Source organism: Haliotis rubra, unplaced genomic scaffold (assembly GCF_003918875.1).
Source record: "Haliotis rubra isolate DU_JTF1 unplaced genomic scaffold, ASM391887v1 Scf6, whole genome shotgun sequence".
Classification (NCBI taxonomy): Eukaryota; Metazoa; Mollusca; class Gastropoda; order Lepetellida; family Haliotidae; genus Haliotis; species Haliotis rubra.
Window position 1 is genome coordinate 3667300 of NW_025767301.1, and position 27988 is coordinate 3695287.

Consider the following 27988-nt stretch of genomic DNA (forward strand, 5'->3'; position numbering starts at 1 on the left):
CAAATCTAAAATTTTGGCATTACAGGGTTAAGAAGTAATGTGCCTAGACTTTCAGGCTTAATTTTGAACACTGAATTTGCCAAGGAAGACAAATGTGTGTTTCAACAGAATGTTTACGGTATATGCATCATCAAACACTCAATACAGCCACAAGCTATCGATGACTGTAAAAAAACCATGAAACAACTCCCTGCTCCCCCCCCCAGTTCAATCACTTGATCTACAGCTAGGCCAGGGGTGCTGATGGGACATGTTCATACCCAAAGTCTCCGGTGGTGCTCATGTCAAATGGAGCAATATTGATTGAATAAAACTCCAAACCACTGCTGCCGTTTATCACGCACGATGACAGCTGCTTTAGGTAGTCCAATTACCAACTGGTGCATATAACAGGGACACTTTGAGTTCATTCGTAACTTGGAAGTATAAGTATGACACTACACATCTGTCCACTCCGTACTGATAACTGGGAGCCAGCTGGAAACTAAGTATGTTGTTGGACCACGGAGACAAACACACCAGACAGGTAAGTCGTCCACAGATTCTGCAGACAAGCAGTATGTGTTTTGAAAGAATTTTTAAAGTGTCTTCCAATGATATAGACTGGCACATAAACCTGGTAGCATGATTCATTTTATAATGTTAACAGTAACCCGAGGGCAAGGGGTGCTAGGGGTGTCATTGTATATTATCACTGTTCAAGCTATGCTGCATCACTGTTTTACTTATTTGAGGATGATTATTATTTTTATTTCTGTATTATTTCCAGAGACTTTCTGAAAATTGTTGAATATCACAAACTTTACAGTTTTCTGAAGAAATACAATAAATTGCAGGTTATTAAAAATATTTTGTTCATGTAGAAGATGATTAAATTTTAAAATAACTTATCAGCAAAGGTCACATATTACTGTTGATTTGTTTTCCATCATTAACATTTCAGCAGCAAAACATTTAGAACAGCCTAATCATAAAGAACCTCTGCTAATTTAGGGTTATTAGCCATTAAACACTGCTTGACAACAGAAAGAATACACCCAATGATGAAAGAATATAATCAAACACTTATTTCATTGTCAAGTATTTGATATAAATATCATAGTTGTGCTTTGGCCTTTAATGCTTTGCAATGCTTCAACAACTGTTTTAGCCTGGTTAGATTTTGATAAATTTTGTATAAATTTGTATAAATTTTGCTTATCAGTTCCAATTTACAAGCGTATACTTTTGTTTGCCTGGTAGTTATTTGTATCAGTTATATACAATTCACATGCACGGTATTGACGATATAGTTTGTTTGGTCATACTACCGTTAGTCTATAAGGCCTATAAGCACATTAACATACGTTTTGTAGTGACACAAGTCATTTCTTATCAACGGACATAATCCAACTTAATATAGTTCTGACTTTAAAAAAACAATTTGGGTTATCATAATTGTTAAAAGACTTATCACAAATGACGAGTGTGGTATTTCATTAGGCCGAAGGTTACTATAGTATTGTGTGTACATATAGTGCGTAGATTTGACTTGTAAGTGGAGAGGCAATGTACAAACTATGCTCCACAGCATCATGTCCACTTCCAGTCCTACAGAGGGACCTTATTCCACCATCCATCTCACACTTACTTGTAATCCAACATGATCTTGTAAAAATACTTGACTAAATCCAGCAACTTAAAGCTTTAAAATCTCAATAAATGCCTCTGACTGCAACAGACCATTTTATGGCCCAATCCCTGGTGAATCTAATATTGATAGAAAAGTACCGTGTCAGCTGGCATTATTCTGTTGTTGGTACATCTCCATACTACTAGAGTGTTCCACGAAAAAGTTTGTTATCTCCTGAAGAGAAACCTAGCCTCTATCTCTGTGTAAACTGGGCAATGTAAATATATACTAATAATATATAGTTATTAGAGTCATGTACATCATACAATTTCAGAAAAACTAGGGGCGTGGGGTAGCCTAATGGTTAAAGCGTTGGCTCGTCACGCCGAAGACCCGGGTTCGAATCCCCACATGGGTACATTGTGTGAAGCCCATTTCTGGTGTCCCCCGCCATGTTGTTGCTGGAATATTGCTAAAAGCCGGCGTAAAACCAAACTCAGTCAGTCAGTCAGTCAGAAAAACTAAGCAATGAAAATCGTTTCAAATGTCTCAACTCAAACTGTAGTCGCTCTCACAGTCTCTGAACCACATTATTTTCCCTACTGCCTAGCCCTCCCTGCAATGTTAAAGCCCTAAATGAAGCAAGTCTAGATTTCCTCAGGTTCAGGATCTACCATCTCACAGGGGCTCCTTTTCAATTTAAATGGGATTATTTGTTACTATCAAAATTATATATATTTAGAGACTAAGCATTAGTCTGATCAAACTGCAAAAGTGCCTGAAACTAGTTCCTCTTTAACGTTCAGACAACATAGCACCCTATGTGAGACTGTGTTTGATTAATTAAGGATATCATTGAATACTACAGAGATGGACATAAACTGGGACCTATCAGACAACTTGATGCCTATCAGACAACATGATGTTTAAAAATATTGAAATATAAATTCATTGGACTGAGCCTCACTCCTTTAAACATTTAGATGCTACAACTAGTACTAGTCATTTTCGCAGACATACGTACATGACCAAAACCCAGTTTTGACGTATCTAGATTGCATGCCTAGCAATCAGGCTATGGCTTCTCTAACATACTACAGTTTCCAAACTACGGGTCTGTTAAGTAACGAATCTACACGAGACTAATAATAGAACCATTATGTGCCCAATGTCCATGCAATATCGCTGTGTATATCTGGCCTCCAGCAACGCACACCAAATGGCCATGTATCATTAATGGAGATCTGAAAACCTCAGGTGGCCGCACAGAGAGATACAGTTTGTGGATCAGTGTAACCTCACCACATTTGATTCAGTTTTTTAAACAGGGCAAATGAATGACTGTGTTTTGTCACTATCAATTTGTGGAAGTGCTGTAAAGCTTTTCCGCTTTAATCACACTTGAGTACTCACCTACATTCAATCAAGGATGCAGAATTACTTTAATGGAGGAGGTTCACTATATGGGATTTTTCACAGGTGGGGTCGCCGTAAACCCCCAACCAACCCCAGTATGCACACATTAATCCACCACAGTACAATTTGTCTCTTTGAAAGCTAGATATATTTGTTTAACCTTAGTTTATTTCATGGCATAAATATAACTGGTAGGCAAAGTTTCAAAAATACAGCACCAAATCATTAACATATCACTACAAAACCAAAAATGCTCATTCTGTTCATATGGATTTGATGGAGATGCTCTTTTGTAATTCAATGTTAGTTCGTTTACTGACAGGACAGTGGGATAGCCTAGTGGTTAAAGCATCCGCTTGTCACACCAAAGACCCGGATTTGATTCCCCACATGGGCAAAATGTGTGAAGTCCATTTCTTGTGTACCCTGTCGTGATATTGCTGGAATATTGCTAAAAGCAGCGTAAAACTAAACTCACTCACTCACTCATTAACTGCCATCTTAATCTCACAATTACAGCTGGAAACAGCTGGAGAACATTCAGGACTCAGCAAAAGTTTTCACAATCCCTAGTTTTGGGGGCTTATGAATGAAGGAATACCATTCTAAAACTAATAGCTTCTTATAGTCCTCACGTTATCATCCACTGGTTTGCTTCGCCATGACCAAATTACAGGTCACCAGGATGCAGCTGAAATACTGCATGTAGTCTTCTTATAATATATATAAACATCAAAAGGATGTGATTTCCTACGGACAACATGCTATTTAAAACACTATAAGTACAAACCTTTTACTTTAGCAACCTGGACTGTGAGCCAGAATGTGTTCAGTCAAGCCATACTTCCTCAATGCCTTCACAACCCAGTAAACATGTTTGGATTTAATGAGCACAAGGACAGGAAGATATATATTATATATATTATAAGTCAACTGTCCTGCACATTAGTAATAAATCACAAAATACATACCAAACAGTAGACAGTGCAAAAAGTTAAACTGTCACAAATACTTTATTCCTCGCTTGAAGTAGAATAGCAACCTTGGTGTTGACAAGGATAAAACCACCAGAGTCTTCCGAACTTGGAAGTCTGACAGGAAGTATTTAGCTTTTATGTCAAGGGTCAGGCTGAGTGACAGTTGGATCCTGTCACAGGCTCGGAATGTTAGGCTGTGTATGGTGAAGGTCGTGGAGCTAGTGTTGCATGTGGAACACTGTCAGCCCAGGTGTCACCGAGGATTCTTGGACACTTCCCCGACACCTGATGTGGTCAGTGATGTGTTTGTCAGCATGCAGGCAAGGTTGTGGGACTTACTTTCTTAACGTTTTCAATTCCTTGACATCATCATCAACAGTGTGTTGCTAAATATCGTTATTCATTGTGTCACATTTACATCAGTCACTCATACGACCCTGCCACAAAAATACCCTACAACTTTCTAGCAATAGAAAGTCTACACTACTTTGGCAAGTCTAGATTGTTTTTTTCACCTTTGATTTTTTTTTTCTATTATATTTAGGATGACAATTTAAAAGAAACAAAATCTTCCAATATTTCATTCATTTCTAGGTTCATTGTCTGTTCACATTTACGCCTAACCATTAGCTCAGTCTATATCGAGCAAGATCACGAAAATGAGAAAGAATTGAGAGTGCGCAATTTGACTGGTGAAATGGTCGTCATCCCCAGTAAGTAGTCCAGTGTTAGCAATGTAAAGGCCTGTGACAGACCAGTGATTGATCAGCTACTCATCACTGAAGCAGTTCCTCACATGAAGTGTCAATCAGTTCTAAAGAATATCTATTTTTCCAACATCACACATGCATTTTAATTGTACAGTCATTCTTTGAAGTTATAAAATGTGGCTAGTAAAATGTTTCTGGATTCATAAAAACTGAAATTTTCAGATCATATCAAATGTTAGTACCTTGACTCGCAGTATTTAAAAATACATTAACTGTTTGTACAATGGTTGATTGCAACAGACTGACATTTCCCATCCTGCAGTGAGACTTGAAATCCTGAAAGACACTTATCAGCTACAGCTTTGAGATGAACAAATATTTTCTCTAAAGAAGCTAAACAACTTTATGTTTTTTCACAACATAGTGTGTTTCAATGCATGCTGACAGAGACACAAATATTTTTTTCTTCTCGTTCTTCAAGAAATTATCTCAATGTGTTGTCATGCAGACAGTGTTTAAGCTAGTTGTTTAACCTTTTGCTTCATCATGCAGTTAAGGCTATTGTGAGAAAAACCTTTGGCAGTAAAAGCTCTATTTTCTATTCAGCGGAAAGACAACAGCGCTTCTCATGCGTACATGTATTTTCTTCCAACTTTTTCCCCTTTTAGAATCAGAAGAATCCTTAATACAATTATTTTAAAACATTTTGCTCAAGGGCCTTGACATTTTTTCATGTACTATTTGAATACAACTGCCTCTGGATAAAAGCAACCACAGTAGAAATGAGAACTCTTTACCCCTTTTATAGAACCATGAGGCCTAATGTTCAGCATTAATCAATGGAAGCCCTTGAAAATGGCACAATTCAGTCTCTTTTTCATTCGGTATTTTTGCAACAGAAACACATGACAAAATAACCCTAGGGAGATGTTTTTGCTTGTACTACTTGACTACAACTGCTGATGGGTAACTGTGTCAGAATTGAGAGCACAATCCCAATTTTTAGAACTGATGGCTTTTCAGATGCGTCATCATACTAGAATTAGATTTTCTGTGCAAGTTTGGTCAAGAGAGTACTATGATCCGAGTTGTTGGAAGATGTCGCACACAACTATATTCCCTTCAGGGCATGTTGTGAGGGAAACACTCCACACCATCAGTGAGTATGATACAACTTCACCCATGGTAACCCTCTGGCAAATTAAGAGTAGGACATGAACATCATCAAGAATATTCCAACATTTGCCTAAACACCTATTACTAAACTGACAGTCTACTTGTTTGGCATGCCCATTTTTCTATGAGTACGAGTAACAGTGAATAAAATAAAAACATTGATACACCCACTGGCATGATTCCTGTTTTGTCGTATGTTTATCAATAGCGTAAACACTCCAAAGAAAACAAATATCAAAACTAATATATAGTTTTATGTCGAATACAACTGATCCCAATCAATTTATGAAAAGAGGCCGGAATTAGTTAAATAAATAGCTAAGTTATGTTAACAAGCTCTTGTATAAAGACATGTCACCACCACCGTCCTTCCCGCACATCCCCTTCTCACAACTAAACAAACACATCTCTGATGGAATTGCAACCAAAATAGGATATCAATTATTGAAAAGCAGAGGCAAATGGATGTATGTACTCAGCTATGAACAGTTGTCACAACGTAAATAATTTTCATAACAGCTTTTATTTAGCGTGTATTTACACTATCGATAAACATACGACAAAACCGGAAGCATGCCAGTGGATATTTTTCACATGCTCTGCATGACAGCGAGTTGAAAAGTAATGTGAAACCAACGAATGCCTCTCCGAGACATGCTTGTGACATTATGATTTTTGGCGGGAAAATTAGGTGAAAAGCAAGCAATATGCACAAAATATAGAATGCGATTGTCAGAAACATCAACCAATGCGACACTACTGACCAGGAGTCTTGTAGTTCTTGAAAATTTGAAGAAAAATTTAAAACACTTCCCCTCTGTAAACACGTCTTCTGTGTTGTCCATACAGAAAAATTACAAGAGGTTTTCAACAACTACGTTGTGACTCAAATTTGAGTGAGTGAGTGAGCGAGTTTGGATTTAAGCTGCTTCTAACAATATTCCAGCAATATCAGGGTTAGGGACACCAGAAATGGGCTTCACACATTGTACCTAGGTGGGGAATCGAACCCAGGCCTTCGGCGTAATGAGTGAATGCGTTAACCACTAGGCTACCCCACCGTCCCCTCAAATTTGAAGCAAACAAACCCAGGTATAAAGGGTATTGAACACATTCCTCACTTAGCTACTATACATTCCCTTGCCTCTGAAGTATCAGGGTATAAATATACTGTTACTGAACTTGATTGAACAACTAACCTACTGAGACATTTTAAGGTAAATATTCCCCATTCTCCTAATGGGAGAGTATTACAAACAAATATAAAACTGAAATATTTCAATGCAGATGCCGCTCTGTGTGCCCCCCACACATAATGCATCAGTCAGTGAATAAATTAAATTGATTGCCTACAAACTTTTTAGATTTCACACACAAACACAATGTGTTTCCACAGAGGAGTGAACAACCCAAGAGCTTTTCATTAGGAACTTTCAGAAAATGCTTGTTGCTTGCGGTTGCTAAGACACACGTGAGAAACATGGCCACTTTGAATTCATACACATAGAATAAACATTGATTTTTCCAAAAATTATTTTTATTGCAAACATACCTTATTTCCACGGTCTCAGTAAGGTTGCTCTGCTCCCTTGTAACAACTGAATCAATACAGCATGTTGTCTAGATTCCATTTATCTATGTACATGTATAATTCTGAAGCTCTTAAAGGCTTGCATCAGCCCACGTTGACCTGCGTCGACAAATTGTATCACCAATGGCCAGTTTACATATTGATTAACAAAATAGTCATTTGTTAGAGTGTCATAAATATTATGCCCTTTGGGCATTCCACGATGCTTGGATTGTTAATGGGTTGTAAGTTTGATTGTATCACGTTGGTTATTCTTTAAAAATCTGTCAAAATCCTTAATCAAAATGTTACTTATTCTGAGGACTACAATGATTGATATTAAACAGCAACAGAATGTCATCCCAAGTCTGTGATGATTAGATGTTTGAATGGTTCCTAACCCTAGTTGTTGTTGTCATTATACAAACATACATAAGTGATAGGACATCTAGATAATTCTATAATAATAGCCAGAGTAATTCCTCCTTCAATGACAGGGTGTCTGGACAGTTCTAAACCAAATATCACTGCAAATCCTTCAGCAAATGTGAAGGAACATTCAGACAGTAACTCAGTTACTACAGTCAAGTTACTAAATCCTTATATATTGGTAGGGTATGTGGTTACTTCTGACCCTACTGCCGTAGCTAATCCTTATACACTGGTAGGGTATCTGGTTACTTCTGACCCTACTGTCATAGCTAATCCTTATACATTGGTAGGGTATCTGGTTACTTCTGACCCTACTGTCATAGCTAATCCTTATACATTGGTAGGGTATCTCACACTTCTGACCCTACTGTCACAGCTAATCCTTATACATTGGTAGGGTATCTCACACTCCTGAACCTACTGTCATAGCTAATCCTTATATATTGGTGGGGTATCTGGTTACTTCTGACCCTACTGTCATAGCTAATCCTTATACATTGGTAGGGTATGTGGTTACTTCTGACCCTTCTGTCATAGCTAATCCTTATACATTGGTAGGGTATCTCACACTTCTGACCCTACTGTCGTAGCTAATCCTTATACATTGGTAGGGTATGTGGTTACTTCTGAACCTACTGCCATAGCAAATCCTTATACATAGGTAGGGTATCTCACACTCCTGAACCTACTGCCATAGCTAATCCTTATACATTGGTAGGGTATGTGGTTACTTCTGACCCTACTGTCATAGCTAATCCTTATACATTGGTAGGGTATCTGGTTACTTCTGAACCTACTGTCATAGCTAATCCTTATACATTGGTAGGGTATGTGGTTACTTCTGACCCTACTGTCATAGCTAATCCTTATACATTGGTAGGGTATCTCACACTTCTGACCCTACTGTCGTAGCTAATCCTTATACATTGGTAGGGTATCTCACACTCCTGAACCTACTGCCATAGCAAATCCTTATACATTGGTAGGGTATCTGGTTACTTCTGACCCTACTGTCATAGCAAATCCTTATACATTGGTAGGGTATCTGGTTACTTCTGACCCTACTGCCATAGCAAATCCTTATACATTGGTAGGGTATCTCACACTCCTGAACCTACTGCCATAGCTAATCCTTATACATTGGTAGGGTATCTCACACTCCTGAACCTACTGCCATAGCAAATCCTTATACATTGGTAGGGTATCTCACACTCCTGAACCTACTGTCATAGCTAATCCTTATACATTGGTAGGGTATCTGGTTACTTCTGACCCTACTGCCATAGCAAATCCTTATACATTGGTAGGGTATCTCACACTCCTGAACCTACTGCCATAGCAAATCCTTATACATTGGTAGGGTATCTCACACTCCTGAACCTACTGCCATAGCAAATCCTTATACATTGGTAGGGTATCTCACACTCCTGAACCTACTGTCATAGCTAATCCTTATACATTGGTAGGGTATCTCACACTCCTGAACCTACTGACATAGCAAATCCTTATACATTGGTAGGGTATCTCACACTCCTGAACCTGCTGCCATAGCAAATCCTTATACATTGGTAGGGTATCTCACACTCCTGAACCTGCTGCCATAGCAAATCCTTATACATTGGTAGGGTATCTCACACTCCTGAACCTACTGCCATAGCAAATCCTTATACATTGGTAGGGTATCTCACACTCCTGAACCTGCTGCCATAGCAAATCCTTATACATTGGTAGGGTATCTCACACTCCTGAACCTACTGTCATAGCAAATCCTTATACATTGGTAGGGTATCTCACACTCCTGAACCTACTGCCATAGCAAATCCTTATACATTGGTAGGGTATCTCACACTCCTGAACCTACTACTGCCTTATAGCAAATCCTTATACATTGGTACTGGGTATCTTACACTCCTGGTATCTCCTACTGAACCACTGCCATAGCAAATCCTTATACATTGGTAGGGTATCTCACACTCCTGAACCTACTACATTAGCAAATCCTTATACATTGGTAGGGTATCTCACACTCCTGAACCTACTGCCATAGCAAATCCTTATACATTGGTAGGGTATCTCACACTCCTGAACCTACTGCCATAGCTAATCCTTATACATTGGTAGGGTATCTCACACTCCTGAACCTACTGTCATAGCTAATCCTTATACATTGGTAGGGTATCTTGGTTACTTCTGACCCTACTGTCATAGCTAATCCTTATACATTGGTAGGGTATCTCACACTTCTGACCCTACTGTCATAGCTAATCCTTATACATTGGTAGGGTATCTGGTTACTTCTGACCCTACTGTCATAGCTAATCCTTATACATTGGTAGGGTATCTGGTTACTTCTGACCCTACTGTCATAGCTAATCCTTATACATTGGTAGGGTATCTGGTTACTTCTGACCCTACTGTCATAGCTAATCCTTATACATTGGTAGGGTATCTGGTTACTTCTGACCCTACTGCCATAGCTAATCCTTATACATTGGTAGGGTATCTCACACTCCTGAACCTACTGTCATAGCAAATCCTTATACATTGGTAGGGTATCTCACACTTCTGACCCTACTGCCATAGCAAATCCTTATACATTGGTAGGGTATCTGGTTACTTCTGAACCTACTGTCATAGCTAATCCTTATACATTGGTAGGGTATCTGGTTACTTCTGACCCTACTGCCATAGCAAATCCTTATACATTGGTAGGGTATCTCACACTCCTGAACCTACTGCCATAGCAAATCCTTATACATTGGTAGGGTATCTCACACTCCTGAACCTACTGCCATAGCTAATCCTTATACATTGGTAGGGTATCTCACACTCCTGACCCTACTGTCATAGCTAATCCTTATACATTGGTAGGGTATCTCACACTCCTGAACCTACTGCCATAGCAAATCCTTATACATTGGTAGGGTATCTCACACTCCTGAACCTACTGCCATAGCAAATCCTTATACATTGGTAGGGTATCTCACACTCCTGAACCTGCTGCCATAGCAAATCCTTATACATTGGTAGGGTAACTCACACACCTCTGGTAGGGTATCTCACCTACTGAACCATAGCAAATCCTTATACATTGGTAGGGTATCTCACACTCCTGAACCTACTGTCGTAGCAAATCCTTATACATTGGTAGGGTATCTCACACTCCTGAACCTACTGCCATAGCAAATCCTTATACATTGGTAGGGCACTCACACTCCTGAACCTACTGCCATAGCAAATCCTTATACATTGGTAAGGTATCTTATACTCCTGAATTTACTGCCATAGCAAATCCTTATACATTGGTAGGGTATCTCACACTCCTGAACCTACTGCCATAGCAAATCCTTATACATTGGTAGGGTATCTCACACTCCTGAACCTACTGCCATAGCAAATCCTTATACATTGGTGGGGTATCTCACACTCCTGAACCTACTGACATAGCAAATCCTTTTACAAATTTTACATGGCATGTAGATAGACCTGTAACTGCAGCCATAAGAAACACTTATACAGTGATATGACATGAAGACTGTTCTCTGTAGTCCAGAGTGTCAATGGCAAGTTAAAAGGTTTATGTTGTCAGAAAAAAATTTAAAAGCATTCAATGTGACCTTCAGAACCAACATGGAACAGCAGACACCAAAACAGAAATGTCTCCAAGTAAGAAACAAATCTCAAAACCAATTATTCTTGTCATCCCCATTTCAACATAATGATAGCCTAACTGTGATTCTTGGCTACTGGCTCAAGAACTTTCATGACACCAGTCATCCTTTTGGCACAGAAATGAATGTAAAGTCCCCGAGGACAGCCTGCTGTCTATCAGCACCAGGTGATATTCTTCCTACAGACATTCACAAGTCAGCCACAAAGTGTCCTTATCAATGTGTTTTCAACAACACATTGAAACCCTGGGTTGTGTCAGTACTGATTAATTTAAACTTAGAATAGCCTCTACATTGTACACTTCAAGACATGATCTGTATGTGTGGTTTATGTTGATTGAATCAGCACTAAGCCATATACCAGCTGTGTAATGATGGTCTGTATATAGTCAAGTCTGAACACAGACAGTGATTGACATCATGAACACTGATCCATGCCACATTTACATACAAGCACAGGCATATAAGCACATGCATACAAGCACATGCAGAAACAAGACACTGAGACTGACCTATCCATTTGGTCGCCTCTTATGACCAGCATAGAAAGGGAAGCACTTCTAACACAGCTGCAGGTCCCTACATCAGCGGTCATACAGGAGTTTGTATATGGGTATAATCATTGTCCCAGATTAATATTTTCCTTGGACCTCTGAGGTTTGCAGCTATAGTTTTGGAATCTTGTCACTTCCTGACTCTCAAACTGTTGTCATCACAGGGATGTAACAAGGTACGCTTGACCTGGCACTTAAATTCTGAAAGTTGATTACCCTGGATACCTGGTTCTGTTTCTACACATATCCTTACCATGTATACTGTAAATAACCCATGGAACAGCATTGACATATTAATATTTGACTGACAATCATCATCTAAACAATACTATTGATTCACAGTTCTATGTACCTGCACTTGAAGATATTGAATGGAAGATGTTGAAGTCTTTCTGTTAACATTGCAAACATCATAAATATTATGTATGTAGGTGTGGCTGCTTGTACTAGTTTGAACTACTTATGCTCTCGGTTATTCATTGCTAGCCAAATGAAATTCCTGGCTGCAGGTTTAACAGGGATCACCCACTCAGACACAGAACACAGACTCCAAGTCAACCAGTCCTTGTTTTAACTATCTTTTTCTGTCTTTTGGTCAGTCTGAGTCCATCTGGACATAAGTCTTCCAGTTGACTTTGAGTGCTCGCATGCTCTCTGAACACCTATTCATTCCCATCACCCTAGCTATACAAACAGCAATCACATATTCTTTCTAGTTTCACATTAATGGAATTACTTTCAGACTTCAAAATGTTCTCAAGTGTTAATATTCCAGATTGTTCATATTACACATATCAACACATCGTCGTGATATACACATAACCATGGATGACAGGGGACATGTCAGAGAGATCTTCATGTTCCAGAATCTTAGCAGAGGAGCGACTGATCAAATAACTGATTGAGCCATTGATCTGCATGATTAAAGCAATTATCAAAGGATAAATTATTAAAGGTCATTAAAAGGCCCCTACAATTTGTGAAAGCAAATCATGATCAAACAGATGGGGCTGACAATCAAGCCAACCTCTCATCAAGATTAGCATGTTAACAATGCTAACAATCATGTCATTAGTAAGTAATTATCCATAAATTACCAAACATATATTTTTCACATTATACAAATTATAACTAGGACATGAATTTTATTCAAAGTAAAGTAGACCTTAGTAAACTGACAACCTTCTTACTCCAGATATAGTCTGAGGCACAGTATCAAAAGGAAAACAAATCTCATAAATAATTCATCATCAATATTTGTGAAATAAATATTCAATATTCAACCTTACAAATGTTACATTTAATTTATTGTTAACCAATCACAAAGGTGAATTAGTATCATGATACTGCCCAAATAGTGGTCAATAATTGTATTATGACACAATATATAATCAACAATATTTCACTTTGAGTTTGTAATAACCAACAAGTTCAACAATGATGAATCAAGCCGCCATATGTTTACCTGGGAGATGTTGCTTCACAACAAGCTTTGCACTATGCTCTCACTGACTGCTTGAAAAACATTTCTCTCCTTTGAGTTTATTGGCTTAATCATGCAGGGTAATTTACTTTTGATTGTTGCATGGTAGAGGGGTTTCAGGGCAATGCCATGTCATCTGATAACTCATGTGACACTTTTTCAACCAATAAAAATACAGACTATGATGTGTAAATGTAATAAAATGCAATATATCCGTAGGCAGTCTGGATCAGAGGGTTGAACAAGTAATGATACAATATTAAATATTTTTATACATTTGCACAAACAGATCAAGCCAATATCCTTATTACATCCGACACTCACATCTGTTTGGCTTGACGTTTATTGGGGCAATGAATGCACAACAACAACTTCCTTGTTAACAAAGTACTGTCCTTGTTTATATGTGACCTACAACAAACTGCCACAAACTGGACAGTTCCTGGTCTCCGTAACATTTATCAGCTCTTCAACCAGATTGAAGCCAAAATTTCTCTGAGTAACCTGTTGACATTCTTGCTACATTTCACAGTTCCAGTATTATGTTCAATCCCCACTTGGTTATCCAACTGAAACCTTACCTGGCAGAATTCCTCCTTGTATCTTGGGGCTACGGTAGATAGGGATGAGGTTGAGGGGTTCCTCTCCAGGAGCTGACTGGGGTTCCACCGTGGGGTCGAACAAGCGCAGCATCTCACCTGCCAGCTAATAAGAAAGTCAATTTTCATCAAAACATAAAATAAAACAATATTTTCCTTTAGGGTATACTTCATAGAGATATTCTTTGTTGTGCAGAAATACGGAATAGACTGACGCCGGGTTAGAGGGCATGTAAATGATCATAAATTAACTAGCTTCTGCCGGGACCAAATTCTAGTGCCGATCTTGAGAGCATGCCGGATTGGAGGGCTGCAGGTTTTGAGAGCTCCCACTGTACTTCATAAGAGATTTTCTGGCATGGCATGAAGGTAACATGATACTGAGCATCTGTGGTACTTGAACTAAACCAGTAGTTGACCATCCTGATTGGGTGGACAGTGGGCAGTAACAGTTTTTTAGATTTGGTTTATCTGCTTTCCTATTCATGGGTTAACAATTCTGTAAACCAATATACAAAACTATAACCTAAAGACAGGTGGCTACAAAAGGCTTCTTCACATAACTCAAGGTCATTTATGCTTCCTTCACAGAACTTGTTCAATCTAGACTGAAAAATAGAAACAGATAGACGGAAATGACAAAACCCTTTCCACATCCATAAGAAATCTCTGCTAAAAGCAACAGGCGATTTTACAATTCTGACTACAGCACAAGTATGTATTTGTTACAGCAGTATTACAGCTGTACAATGTTGTTTGTAAACAATCGACTCTGGACCAGACTATCTAGTGATTGTCATCATGCGATATGATGACAGAGTATGTGTTTATGAATCACTATGAAATAGTGATGATATCATTTGTTTGCCAAAAGGGGATCGTGTCCTGCCTCACCACTGGCACCTGAATGGGGATGTATGGTACAAGTCAGAATAGGGAGTTACATCAGACATCATTACTGTCACTGATACATCAAGTAGCATTTGATCTTGTTGCTGACAAAATCAGCTTGTATGATACTATTACATGTTAGAAAGGTATGATTTGAAAAATATAATGAGATATGCTCACAGGATTGTTGACCTAACAACTGGTTTTAGCAAATACTGTGAGAATGAGAATCTGTCATTAAATATCGGCCACACCCACATGGTGCCCCAGTCACAACAATAACATAAACACATGCACAGCATTGTGAGTTGTTCAATGCATCACACTTTCTATGGTTTATTGTCATTGAATATTAATATATTAATAACATAGCTCCCTTTTAACAGTTGTGAGAGATCATGAAGTGTGAATGGATGTGATTGATGTATATATATATATGAATATTTTTTATAATACTTTTTATTCAATTTTACTGAAAAATATATGTATTTATCTGGTGTCATTTAGGCCAGAACTGGCCCGGTGTTTGTATGAGGTAAAGTGCCAAAATGTATTACTACATGTAACATATGACACAGTAATAAACTATTATTATTATTATTATTATTGAAAGTTGAGGCTGTAAATGATGTCGTCGGAATGTGAGTGAGTGAGAACCACTTTAATCAATATTCCAGCAATATCCCTGTGGGGAAGTGTGTGAACTCATGTGGAGAATCCAACCCCGGTCTTCAGCATGATGATGAACGCCTTAACCACTAGGCTACCCCATCAAAACATTTGTCTCAGCTAGCCCTTACTTGTCACATGACAATATTTCTTATACAGTTTACACTTAATATATTAACATCACTCAAATTTGCTGAGCTTACTACACTGAGAAAATTATGAACTTGACCTAGGCTCAGGACCAGTGGCTAAAGTCACAGACTGTCATGGTAACTGTAAATTGGTTATGCACATTGCAACTCTTTGTACATAAGAGGCAGAGATGGAAATTAGCACTTGCCCAGAACCGTTCTGTTAATGTTACTTGTATCCTAGGGTCTAGCAAAATTTCAAACATGCTACATGTTGTCACTGTTCAGGCTGGTAGACATTCTTGATTAACATCCGTCCCTCGGAGGCATATCTCGACGGTTATTGCAATTAAATGAACGCAGGTTCTGACAACTAATTTCTTTTTAATCTATCAGGTCGTGGCTTTACCATTTCAAAGTTGATTGTTTAAAATCTACTTAGTAATCATGGCTTTAGGCTACATTTGATCAATATACAATCAAAATATGATTGATTTCAAACAGGGAAATCACCCATTATAATTACACTGAAAAGTCCATACACACAGGGTTATCATGTGGTATTGCTCATGTGGAAACAAAGTGATATATTCCTAGTGACGCTTGTACAGTAGATCAGTTTTAACACTGCTTCCTGCACAACTGCTCATTAGATAACTGGCAGTGTAGAGGACATCTTTTGAAAAATATGACCCTCTAAAGTATGATTGTGTGAGTTTAGCCAAACTGAAATTTGGCAATGATGTGAAAGATGTACGCTATTTGAATAAAGTATAACTACAGTAAATATGTACAGGGTTATCACCTATAATAACTACTATGCTAAAGTTCAGTACATACAGAGTTATCACCTATTATAACTTTAATAAAAACCAATATGTCACCATAATTAACACAAAATCAAGAACAGTGGCAAGGAATCGGACACGTACGACATAAAAATACTCAGGTAAGCAAAGCAGCCTGACAAACTAATAGCTGAGAAATCAACAAGGTAAACTGAAGAAAACATAAACACTGCAAGGTGGAGATATACGCTAATATAATTGCCTGCGTAACAAATGGGTTGACAGTGTGTACAGCAGAGGTGTGTTGATCCAGCTTTCACTGCTATGTACATGAAATTGACATGGCAAATATGCTGTAATTAACACCCTTTCTGACTGCAGTCACTGGCAATTACAAATATTTACTTACATATACAGACATTATGTATACTGAGAAAACACGCACTAAAGCGGGACTTGCCTTTGAGGGAGCGCAAAGAAAATCTAAATATAAGGTGAGCTGTTACAAATGTTTTTGTCTTTAATTAAATACAATACAATCTAAGTAATGCTTTCATTCAAAATTGACAAAATCAATTGGTTATAGGGGACCAGATTTCTGCTAGAGTTGTCAACTCCCAGGGATTGTATCTATCTGCCGCAGTTCCAAGTTCTGCATATATGTTCTAACAAAACTACTAATGCCAACATATGACCATCAAACAAACATCTGTCAGCACAGGTAAACACAGGTAAACCAGGATTTGCAGTTGTCATTTACAAAACAAACATGTCAGTTTCTACAATCAACCCAGAAAAATGATACCTCACAATGTAAAACAAAGTAATGCAACAATTGATTTAATGCATTGGGATATTAAATTCATGAAAATGATCTACTGTTTAATGATCACTTGTCAGTCCCCAGGAAAACGTCCAGGGGCCGGAACATAAGCTTGAATAGAACTGTAATTACTGGAGGAGGATATGATACTATAAAGTTCCTGATTTATTGTTACCGACGCTGTAGAGTGTTTGCACCTTGCACTTTACTGTCTTGGTGATGTGAAGTAGGAGCAGAGTGAACATGCATCGTGCAAATGTCAGTGATGGCAAACTGACTATCAATTTGTCCCATTTCCTTGTAGCTATTCTGTAACCTTTGCGTAATCAATGATGATATTAACGATTTGTCCAAAATAAATACATGAACATGTCCAGAGAGTAATAACTCTGACAGTTGCCACATAAACATCATATAATGACTGAATGTGAGATGGTGCTTGAAATTTTTATATGGTTATCTGAGAGAGAGAGATAGAGAGAGAGAGAGAGAGAGAGAGAGAGAGAGAGAGAGAGAGAGAGAGAGAGAGAGAAGAAAGAGAGAGAGGAGAGAGAGAGAAAAGAGAAGAGGACAGAGGGGTGAGAGAAGAAAGAGAGGGAGATATATATATATATATATATCTGGTCCGTTCATCCTTTCATCTATGGATATATATATCATTAGATGACAGCAAGTATGTGTATTAGTCGAACTATATTTAGCTGTAATTGATGCTGCTGTCACACACTACCTACCATGTGATGTTGTGACCTATCAGGGTTCTAAGTAGGTCACAATAAATCAACAGCAGAGTCATCATCAAATCTATATAGATACATAGGGTCTCAATTTCATAATTAAAAACATAAAAAAAATTCCTCGGGTTTCACTGACTCTATCTTGTTGGGAGGTTTCCTGAAATACTGATTCACAGATTTTCTTACTTGCATCAAATATATGACTGAATGTCTGCTTGCTGTTCAATATTCTCAATATTCTAGCTATTAAACAAGTCTGGCTTTACATGAAAATATCACTGCACGCTCATTGTCAATTATTTAGTGTACTGTATCATATCACTTCGGAAACAAATCTATTATGATAAACACATGGGTACATGAAGAGTCAGCAATCTTATGAAATCATGAATTAGAGTACAAAGTTACTTATATATTTCACTCATCTCAAAAAATAAACTTCATTTTATTGAACAGGCAAATACACATCTTGGATTTCATCATCATTCTTCCCTGTTCCCAAATTTTTAGAACCCTTTTCCTTGGCAGTGGACTTCTCTAATTAAACAGTATTGTCTCACTTAATTAGGTACCACGCTCATGTGTAATGCAACAATTTGTACAAACACAATTAACAATGCCGAGTCACCAATCCACTTAATATGGTTCCTAACTCAATACTAATGAGATAACGGAGGGAACTATATGGACTTGTGAGGGGACAATTGCTAATGACAATTAGGACTAAGTAGATAAATCAACACAGCTATACAGTCCATCCTACCTCCTGAAAGTCCCATAATCATCCATCGTCTGACAGTAGGCCAACCACTTAGAGGGGAGGTTGGGTGTGAATGAAGGTGTACGGCAAAACCCATATACACAGGGATGATATATACCTATGAGCTGGCACAGATCAATGCTGATACTGTAAGTACTTTTACAGTAATAGTAATAACCAAGTGAAGTGCCATATGAAATCATGTGCTCATGAGTTTATGTGCAGTGTGTTGAGAAGAAGAGCAACCCTTGGATGAAAGCAGTTGGCCTGAAAAGTGAAACAGAAGGCTTCTGTTTACCACTCAGGGCCACTCACTTCCCACTTAATACCATCAAAGTGTGATTTTACGGCAAATTGTAAATATGAAAGTATTATGTAATGAATTTAATGTGACTCTCCAGCACCTTGTTGGCGGATGCCCAGCTTTGGCACAAACACAGTATCTTAAGCGATAATTTGGTTACTATCTTCACCATGTTGGTGTTTTGACTCCAAACTCCATCCATAGTACAACCATGAATGTATGAGGGTGTCATTTTAAAAATGACAATTTTTATAATTCTTAGGAATAGGCCTAATACAGTACCTCAAACGTATTCACACCAACACACCTGACCATGTTGTTTTTCGATAAAACCAACGAAATTATTTCTATCATTGAATTTTCTGTCTCTTTTGACTGTAATGTGATTGACAAGATTCAGGAAAAACATGGCAAACATGCAAACCTTGCTTATGAAATATCATGCGTGCATCTCAAGTACCAAGTTGTCCAACTCCCCCTTTAGTGCCTTAGGATCGGTCAAGAGAGTGGCAGGGATTGCTGCCAAGAACACAGCACTATTGGCATGCTGGGTCGTCCAAAAAGGTTTTAGTAGGTTTGACTTAGTCTGTCTCACAGTCCCTGAACCACATTATTTTCCCTACTGCCCAGCTCTCTCTGCAGTGCTAAAGCCCTAAATAAAGCAAGTCTAGATTTCCTCAGGTTCAGGGTCTGTTAACATCTGCAAGAAAACTAACTCACTTTGGGGGTCGGGTTACAAAGTAAACATATCTGGCCAGACCAACATCCTCACCAGTGGTCTGGAATCTTGCTTCACATTTTCATCTGTCAACTCTTAATTAACAAGCACATTGGGTGACCTGAAGCTATAGTGGAGGCCTTGTGTACAGTTTCTGAATCTCTGGTCTCCCTAGGGCTCCTTTTCAATTTAAATGGGCTTGTTTGTTCCTATCAAAATTATATATATTCAGAGACTAAGCCTTAGTCTAGGTTTGACTAAGCATAGCTTCCTGGAGGAAGTCCCATTTACTGTCTAGGTTGACTAGACTCGTAAGGCCTCAAGGACCCTGAAATAATGTCTCAGCCTAGCCAGCCTATTGTGCTACCTGAACCCTCTTTACTGCATTTATTTATCTCAGTCAGTAAATGATAAAAATAATATACTCCACACTGACGACATGCTTACAGCGCATACAGAAAAAGTCAATATCAGTCATAATACATTGTGCACATTTATAACGTGAAACCTTAAACTGAGAGAGTGCTTGGCCAGTTCACAGATGGCCGGGTATGTCATTCCTGGTCACAGCTAATTGAAATGACAAAGGAAGCTGTAGGACTTCAACTTCCTGCATGGAATACAGCTCTAGAAAAGGCTTCTCTACTGGACATGAAACTGTGTTAATGAGGATGCAAATACTGCAACTCTTAAAAACAAAATCCTATTCAGGATTTGTACATTTTAAAAAAACATTTGATAACATATAGGCACTTGGTCTATATATAGCACATACTTCCAGAACGTGGGATAGATTTTTTACCCTGGTTAAGAAAATATGACACAAAAATTAAACCGGATTGACAACCAGTTTTATGGCAATGTTATTTGTCACCCATATGACAGGGTTTAGGTTTCTACTCTCCTTTGAGAATATACCATGGTCAGACTTTATTAAGAATGTATTTGATAACTGCAGTCTATCACATGTATTTCAAAACCCAGTGGTATGTTCCACACGATGGTGGAAGTCAGTGCTTGAAAATATATACAGATTTCAATTCAAAATTGAAAATCAGGTGCTGAATTAAGCTAGAAAGGGTCATATTATAAGTGTCTAAAGTAACAAATTTCATTTGAAAGAAATCTTTTACTGACAAAATCAAAATCACAATTCAGAACACGCAATCACAGATAACCTACTGAAACCAGTCAATGACACCTTGTCAATCTGTGATTCAATTGCTGTGGGAGATATGTTTCATTATTTATTTGATTGAGCATATTTCCTCCAACAGTGATGTCATCTCTTAAATGAAAAATGTCCCAAGCTGTTTTGACAACTATTGATGACATCTGAATGGTTTGTATTAATGCTGTGATCATGTGTAATCAATTACAATCTGCTTATTCTATTTTCATTATTTTTGTTGTGTTGCCATTTTGTACAAATTGAGGGGTGGTGGGGTAGCCTAGTGGTTCAAGCGTTCGCTTGTCACACCGAAGATTCCCCACATGGGTACAATGTGTAACTATACTTACTGTAGTCTGCCATGGTATTGCTAGAATATTGTTAAAAGCTGCATAAAACTAAACTCACTCACTCACTCATACATACTGAAAACTGTATATAACTGTATCTCATGTACCAGCATGGGTTGTTTTTTTGAGAAATAAGTAGTAGGGTGGCAAGAACCCATGCAGGTTTCTCAATACAGGATATATAGCAACAGACCCATGTTTTAGTGACCGGGTGTAAAAACCTTGGAGTCAACTTTGTGTGTAGACTCTTTCAGTGTTGTCACAACCCCTAGTGTACAGTACACAACCCTGTGCACTTAAAAGAACCCACGAATCCGTTGGTATATGACCAGATGGTGGCCACAGGAATATGTGCGAACACCTAGTTGCGGGTACAGCAACGTGCAGTGAACTTGGACAAATTACTGTGACTACATGTCCCAGTCCACCCAGCTGTGAATGGGCGCCTCGATAGGATGAGAAGCCACAATAACTCGGTAGCGCCTAGTGGCTGCAAGAGTTGTATACTCCCCAGGGAGTTGAGATTGATAATACGATGTGACGTTGAGATTGACATCCAATGATCGAGGGAACAAATACCAGCGCCTTGAGCATGCACTAGTTGCCTGGATATGTGCGTTATATAAATATCCTATAATAATAATAATTAGTAACAACATCTGAGATGGTATGTTGTATCCATTGACGTCCATTGCTGAAGTCTCATCAGATGATCTGAAGCAAACAGTTGCAATGGTCTGTACAGGACAGTAGTCGAGACTGCACTTGTGTGGCTGTCAAAACCTCAGTCAGCGGAGGACATGTGCTTCCGATAGCCCTGAGATAGTAATAACAGGATTCACAGAGTTCAGACACTTCCCCATTGACAAGTCAGGTACATAGCAAGATCTTTAAAAGAGGTGGAGAATAGAATCGACATCTCACTAATTGACTGCTGAAAGACACTGACCTTGGACACACGAGACGTGTTGGCAATTTACATGTTGTTTGGAAGACCTACTATGAATCACTTTGAGAATTTGTCATATTATTTCAAAAATAACATTTATGTTGTAAAGGAAAATACTATTATAGTAATCAGTGTTTGAAATTAAAGGGGTCCATGCAATATTATTTTAGTTTTAAAGAGAATCCCTAAAGCTTAAGGTTTAAGTTATAGCACTCAGGACTTCCTTGCTTAACACTGAAAATCATGTGTTAATAATTCCTCAGTCATGATGTTCAGCTCATTCAATCAGTGAGGTAGGAAAGATGTGAATTATATACAGTGTCAAGTCAAAGTGAAAAGGATATTGTTTACTCTGACCACATACAATGGCTAAAAATATCTCCATCATCAGTAGAAATAAGAATCTTATAATTGTCTTATTGCAGAATCCATGGTAGGATTCTACCTTTATCATAAGCATGTGTTTAGGAATCAACCCATAGTGAGTCTATCCTGCCCCATCAGTGGCAGCCATCACAAACACACGCAAAGGCAAGTCAACTGTTTAGACAAAAACACAGGAATATATGGTCCAAGTTCAAATAGGGAATTGCTTCAGACATTGTGTTGTTGTTGATGCATCAAATTTGGAAATGTCCTTCACATGTTTATTGTCCACCATAAATCTTGCTGAAAGTTCAACTGTCACCTGGAACATCCTGTTCAACACCTTCTGAGTAAGAGTCATATTACACTCTCAAATCTTCTTAGAAAGAGCATGCTCGATTGTACCTCAAAGTTGTGAAATGTAGTCACAAATGGCTGGAGCTGCTGGAAATAGCCCAACATGAAGTGAAAGCTGACAGGTGGAAAGTTCATCCTTTTGGCATACATTCTTGTGAATAGATTTTTGCCATTCTAAATCATTATGCGCAGATCTAATGATGAAACTGGTGATGTAATGATGAAACTGGTGATGTAATGATCTAATGATGAAACTGTTGATGTAATGATGAAACTGGTGATGTAATGATCTAATGATGAAACTGGTGATGTAATGATGAAACTGGTGATGTAATGATGTAATGATGAAACTGGTGATGTAATGATGAAACTGGTGATGTAATGATCTAATGATGAAACTGGTGATGTAATGATGCAACTGGTGATGTAATGATCTAATGATGAAACTGTTGATGTAATGATGAAACTGGTGATGTAATGATCTAATGATGAAACTGGTGATGTAATGATGCAACTGGTGATGTAATGATCTAATGATGAAACTGGTGATGTAATGATGAAACTGGTGATGTAATGATGCAACTGGTGATGTAATGATCTAATGATGAAACTGGTGATGTAATGATGAAACTGTTGATGTAATGATGAAACTGGTGATGTAATGATCTAATGATGAAACTGGTGATGTAATGATGAAACTGGTGATGTAATGATCTAATGATGAAACTGTTGATGTAATGATGCAACTGATGATTTGGTTTCACTGGTCTCTTATATTCCTAGCACAGGTGGTTAAATCACCAGAAGGAAATAAACTATTGTTCCATTATTAAACAATTAATGATAAACCTGCAGCTTACCAAGATAAGTTAAACTTCTTGGCCAAATTACCATGTTCATATGCTGCCAATCTGAATAGAAGTTCTAATTTATATGCACAACCAGGCAGATCTACAAGAAGGGGTCCCTACTTCTTGCCTAAATATCTTATACCCCCAAATTTTCCATACATGTGAATTTAATTCAATAATAGGTGGGGCAAATTATCCATAATTACAGTTTTCAAACAGACTAATCTGTATTACACAAGCTCATTTAAAAATGTAAATAAAGAAAATAAGTATACAAAGTAGTGCTTGAAAAACCTTGGCTAAAGTCAACCCTTTATATTATGCTCAAAATATTTACCACACTGCAAATGTAACAATGCCTGACCATGTATTTCAGATGGACTTATGAAAGCTGGATAACTGATACTGCCAGAGACAAGACTCCAGACAGAGAAGAACACTGACCATACAGATATTCCACATTAGTGGCCAATATTCCTCGGTGCCTCCCGCTCATCATACCAATTTTCCCTGGGACCAAGTGCCGCACACACACCCCGAGGAGAAGAGCAAATACCAGCAGTGTCACCACTTCCTCTGACAAGCACCAATTAGTCAAGTCACTTGAAACTGACGACCTATTATCTGACCCAAGAACCCAATGCCAACTGGCACTTCCTATATATATCAATGTTTGCTGGCTTTAAATCCAAGCAAACAATTTCCAGTAAGCTCATTGAAAACTGACATCAATCACAGTGAACTAGTTTGTTGACAGTGAGCAATTGGTTGTTTTGATGTTGTCAGTCGCTGGCTGACCAACCGAGGGCCATGCACAGAGAAGACTTCCTGCTTGCGTGATTGGACAGTAGGGGATTATGACAATGAGGAGGATGGTCTGTGGACATATAACATTGACATGTTGATGTTTTATAACAGATCAGTTGGGAGTGTGTAGTGTACACATGTGGTAACAAATTATGGATTAGCCTGTCGATTTCAGCTGTGGCGCAATTTACATTTGTCTACCAATGTTTATGTACAAATACATGTATTAAGCTCACATGGTTACATAGACACAGATTCCTAATTTGGTAAAGGATATCTGTCTCTAAAGCAGCAATACATGTTTGTCACGGTTGAAGAAGCTTCACCTTGAAAATTTAACGAGAAGTGAAAAGTATCTCTTTGATGGAAACATCAATTACAAGAAACTAATCAGTGATTGACAACGCAATGGAAGCTCGAGCGATCTTGTACATAACATTTGAGACTATAATAGGCTTTGTATCTGTGGTAGGCAATGGCCTTGTCCTTGTCGCTATCTACAAGACACCCAAGCTACAGACGACCACAAATTGTTTCATTGCGAGTTTGGCACTGGCTGACCTTTTTGTGGGGATTGTAGTCGCACCATGTGCCGCTCTCAGTTTTCTCAATCTCAGCATGGACTTTTATGCATGTGTTTTCATAAACTCTGTCATAATTCTTTTTACTCAAGTGTCAATTTTCGGACTTTTAGCCGTGGCGATTGAACGCTTTGTCGCCATCAAACATCCATTCCTGTACCAACGTGTCATGACCATTCCCCGTGCCATCATGGCCCTTGTTGTCACATGGATATTTGCGATCCTGATCGGGCTGGTTCCGATGTTCGGATGGAATCTGGGACAAACTGGTTACAAGACATGTGGTTTCACAGACGTCATTGACATGAATTACATGGTGTATTTTAACTTTTTTGGCTTTGTGATTACGCCACTGATAATTGTCATGTTAATCTACATCTATATATTCATCATCGTCAAGCGACAGATGAGACAGATCGCAGCCCTCGAGGTGGCAGCTGAGGGAAAGAAGAAGAACAAGAAATTTATGAAGGAAATCAAAGCAGCTAAATCTCTGGCCATGGTTATTGGACTTTTTGCAATATGCTGGCTGCCTGTGCACATCTGTAACACCCTAACACTGATATGTGGGATGGAATGCTCCGTCCCTTATGAGTTCCTGTTGGCAGCAATTGTGTTGAGTCATGCTAACTCTGTGTTAAACCCCTTCCTGTATGCCTATGGAAACACACAGTACAAGAACGCCTTCAGGAAAATATTCTTCTGTGGTACCAGGACTGGTCAGTTGAACACTGATGAAAATTCAGGGAACAACTCAAACATGACCCGTGACAATCTTGAAACAAGAAATGGCGCCGTTCCATCAACAATGGTAAAGTACTGAAAGTGTGACGAACGTCAGATTTTGTCACGACAAAATACTGACAGAAGTTAGAACAAATGTATTTATTAGCACTGTAAGGATATTGGTGTAACCCAGGTAAGAGAAACGTAGTGTTCAGACCTAATCTTGCTCAAGTCCCTTCCAATAGTACAAGTCCATCTTAACCAGTGAATTCTGGGTAAGAATTGGTCACCTTCAACCTATGCTGGTCAAAAGAGGTGACCGAATGGATCAGACGGTCAAGTTTGGTGATTTTGTGTCATTGTACCCCATATTGATTGTTACAGCATCAGTCACTGAAATGTCTGGTCCAGACTTGATTATTTACAGTCTGTCATCAAAAAGCTGAAATATTGCTGAATGGCATCAAACAACAAGTAAACCAGCTGAAACTACATCTCACAGTCATGATGCCATTTATCCATGTTCCCCTCCTGCTGTTCAGTTACAATGAAAGTGTAAACTATGTGACCCGGAATACACACGCCATCATATTTCTGATTTAAATGTTCAACATGTGTTAATAATTGAATGTGCCATTTATCCATGCTGCTGTCAAACAGGGCTAGGTCCGGAATATGTTTGTTTGTTTTGTTTTAGAAGAAGTATTTATATTTGTGTTGACACATTGTGATTTAGCATTGTTACTTTGTTCTCAAATATTTATGTAAAATATGTACATATTTAAAGATATTTCTTCATTTATTGACATTGATAACAGTATTGTGCTATTGCAAGGGTAGTGTGAGTACAGGATTTGAACACAATCAGATAAGGAAATCAATCTGAAGGTACACCAGTCAACTAGTGCACACAATATAGTCAGTAACTGTAACTGCAAGAAGCCTCGACTTTGTAGAAGCCAGTTTCATGGGGTTAGTCTAAATTGTCTGCTATGCCACTGACATAAATATCTCCCCTCTTACCAAATTACAACAGTTTTAGCTGTATGTTACAAAATTATCAAACAGAGAAGTAACTCTAAAAGGAAGTATCATTTCTTTTCTATCCATCAAATATTTTCTGTGCAGAATGAGTTCTTGTTTTATCATTAAAGTTTATGTATTTTCACGAAGTAGCACATACCATGTTAAATATTTCTCTATGGGAAAGGCAAGCCTGAGACCAAGGAAATGGGTGTTATGACTTACAGGAGGAGCAAAGAACTGTCAAATAACATCTAGCGCCATTTAGAGGAGGAGTAATTACAGTGACAAATATTTATTTACAGCAACTCTTGGCTCTAGGCAGTTGTACAAACAGATATGTAGAGTGTAGGTCAAGAGCGGTTAAACCTGACAAGCTGATGGTACTACGCCACTAGTAACTAGAGTACTCTATGTCCAGTTGTTCTAACTTTAGCATATATCAGTATTTTTCTCCTTAATGCACTCAGCAGTCATCTAGTCTCCCAAATTTCATTTTTCACTGAAGGAAACAGTTTTAAATTATCTGAAATAATTATAATGAAACATTAGAATAGAGACTTTCTCCACTTTCATTGAAACTGTAGGAATCTAGCCTGGAGAACTACTGTATGGACTTACATGGGCTGTACTGGAAGTATTTCTTTAATGATCTGGGTGCCGTTGTACAAAACAACCTTAGCGCTAAGGTAACCGTAACTCCCATACCTTAACATAGACTTAAGGTAGTCTTAGCGTTAAGGTTGTTTAGTACAACGGCACCCAGCATGACAGACGTGACAGTTG

At 38.3% G+C, this 27988-nt stretch overlaps 2 protein-coding genes across 5 annotated transcripts in view; one reads left to right on the plus strand and one right to left on the minus strand.

The window, feature by feature from the left end:
* LOC124255285 (cilia- and flagella-associated protein 61-like) overlaps positions 1-27988 on the minus strand; it is a 95278-nt gene that overhangs the window by 16669 nt on the left and 50621 nt on the right. For both annotated transcript variants that reach the window (XM_046689154.1, XM_046689153.1), the window contains exon 25: positions 14183-14307. In XM_046689154.1, coding sequence (XP_046545110.1) covers positions 14183-14307 — 125 coding nt within the window. The remainder of the gene's footprint in view (positions 1-14182; positions 14308-27988) is intronic.
* Positions 304-27968, plus strand: LOC124255286 (adenosine receptor A3-like). Of its 3 annotated transcripts, none has more exons than XM_046689155.1 (2): positions 304-526; positions 24442-27968. In XM_046689155.1, exon 2 carries the CDS (start codon positions 25281-25283, stop codon positions 26274-26276), a length of 996 nt encoding a protein of 331 aa, XP_046545111.1. In that variant the 5' UTR covers positions 304-526; positions 24442-25280; the 3' UTR covers positions 26277-27968. The 3 variants fall into 3 exon arrangements, with proteins under 3 accessions (XP_046545111.1, XP_046545112.1, XP_046545114.1); XM_046689156.1 differs by lacking the exon at positions 304-526 and adding an exon at positions 4184-4330; XM_046689158.1 differs by lacking the exon at positions 304-526 and adding an exon at positions 4184-4298.

Coding starts and splice junctions, on each gene's coding strand:
- LOC124255286 (XM_046689155.1), top strand. CDS start 25,281: ATGGAAGCTCGAGCGATCTTGTACATAACATTTGAGACTATAATAGGC.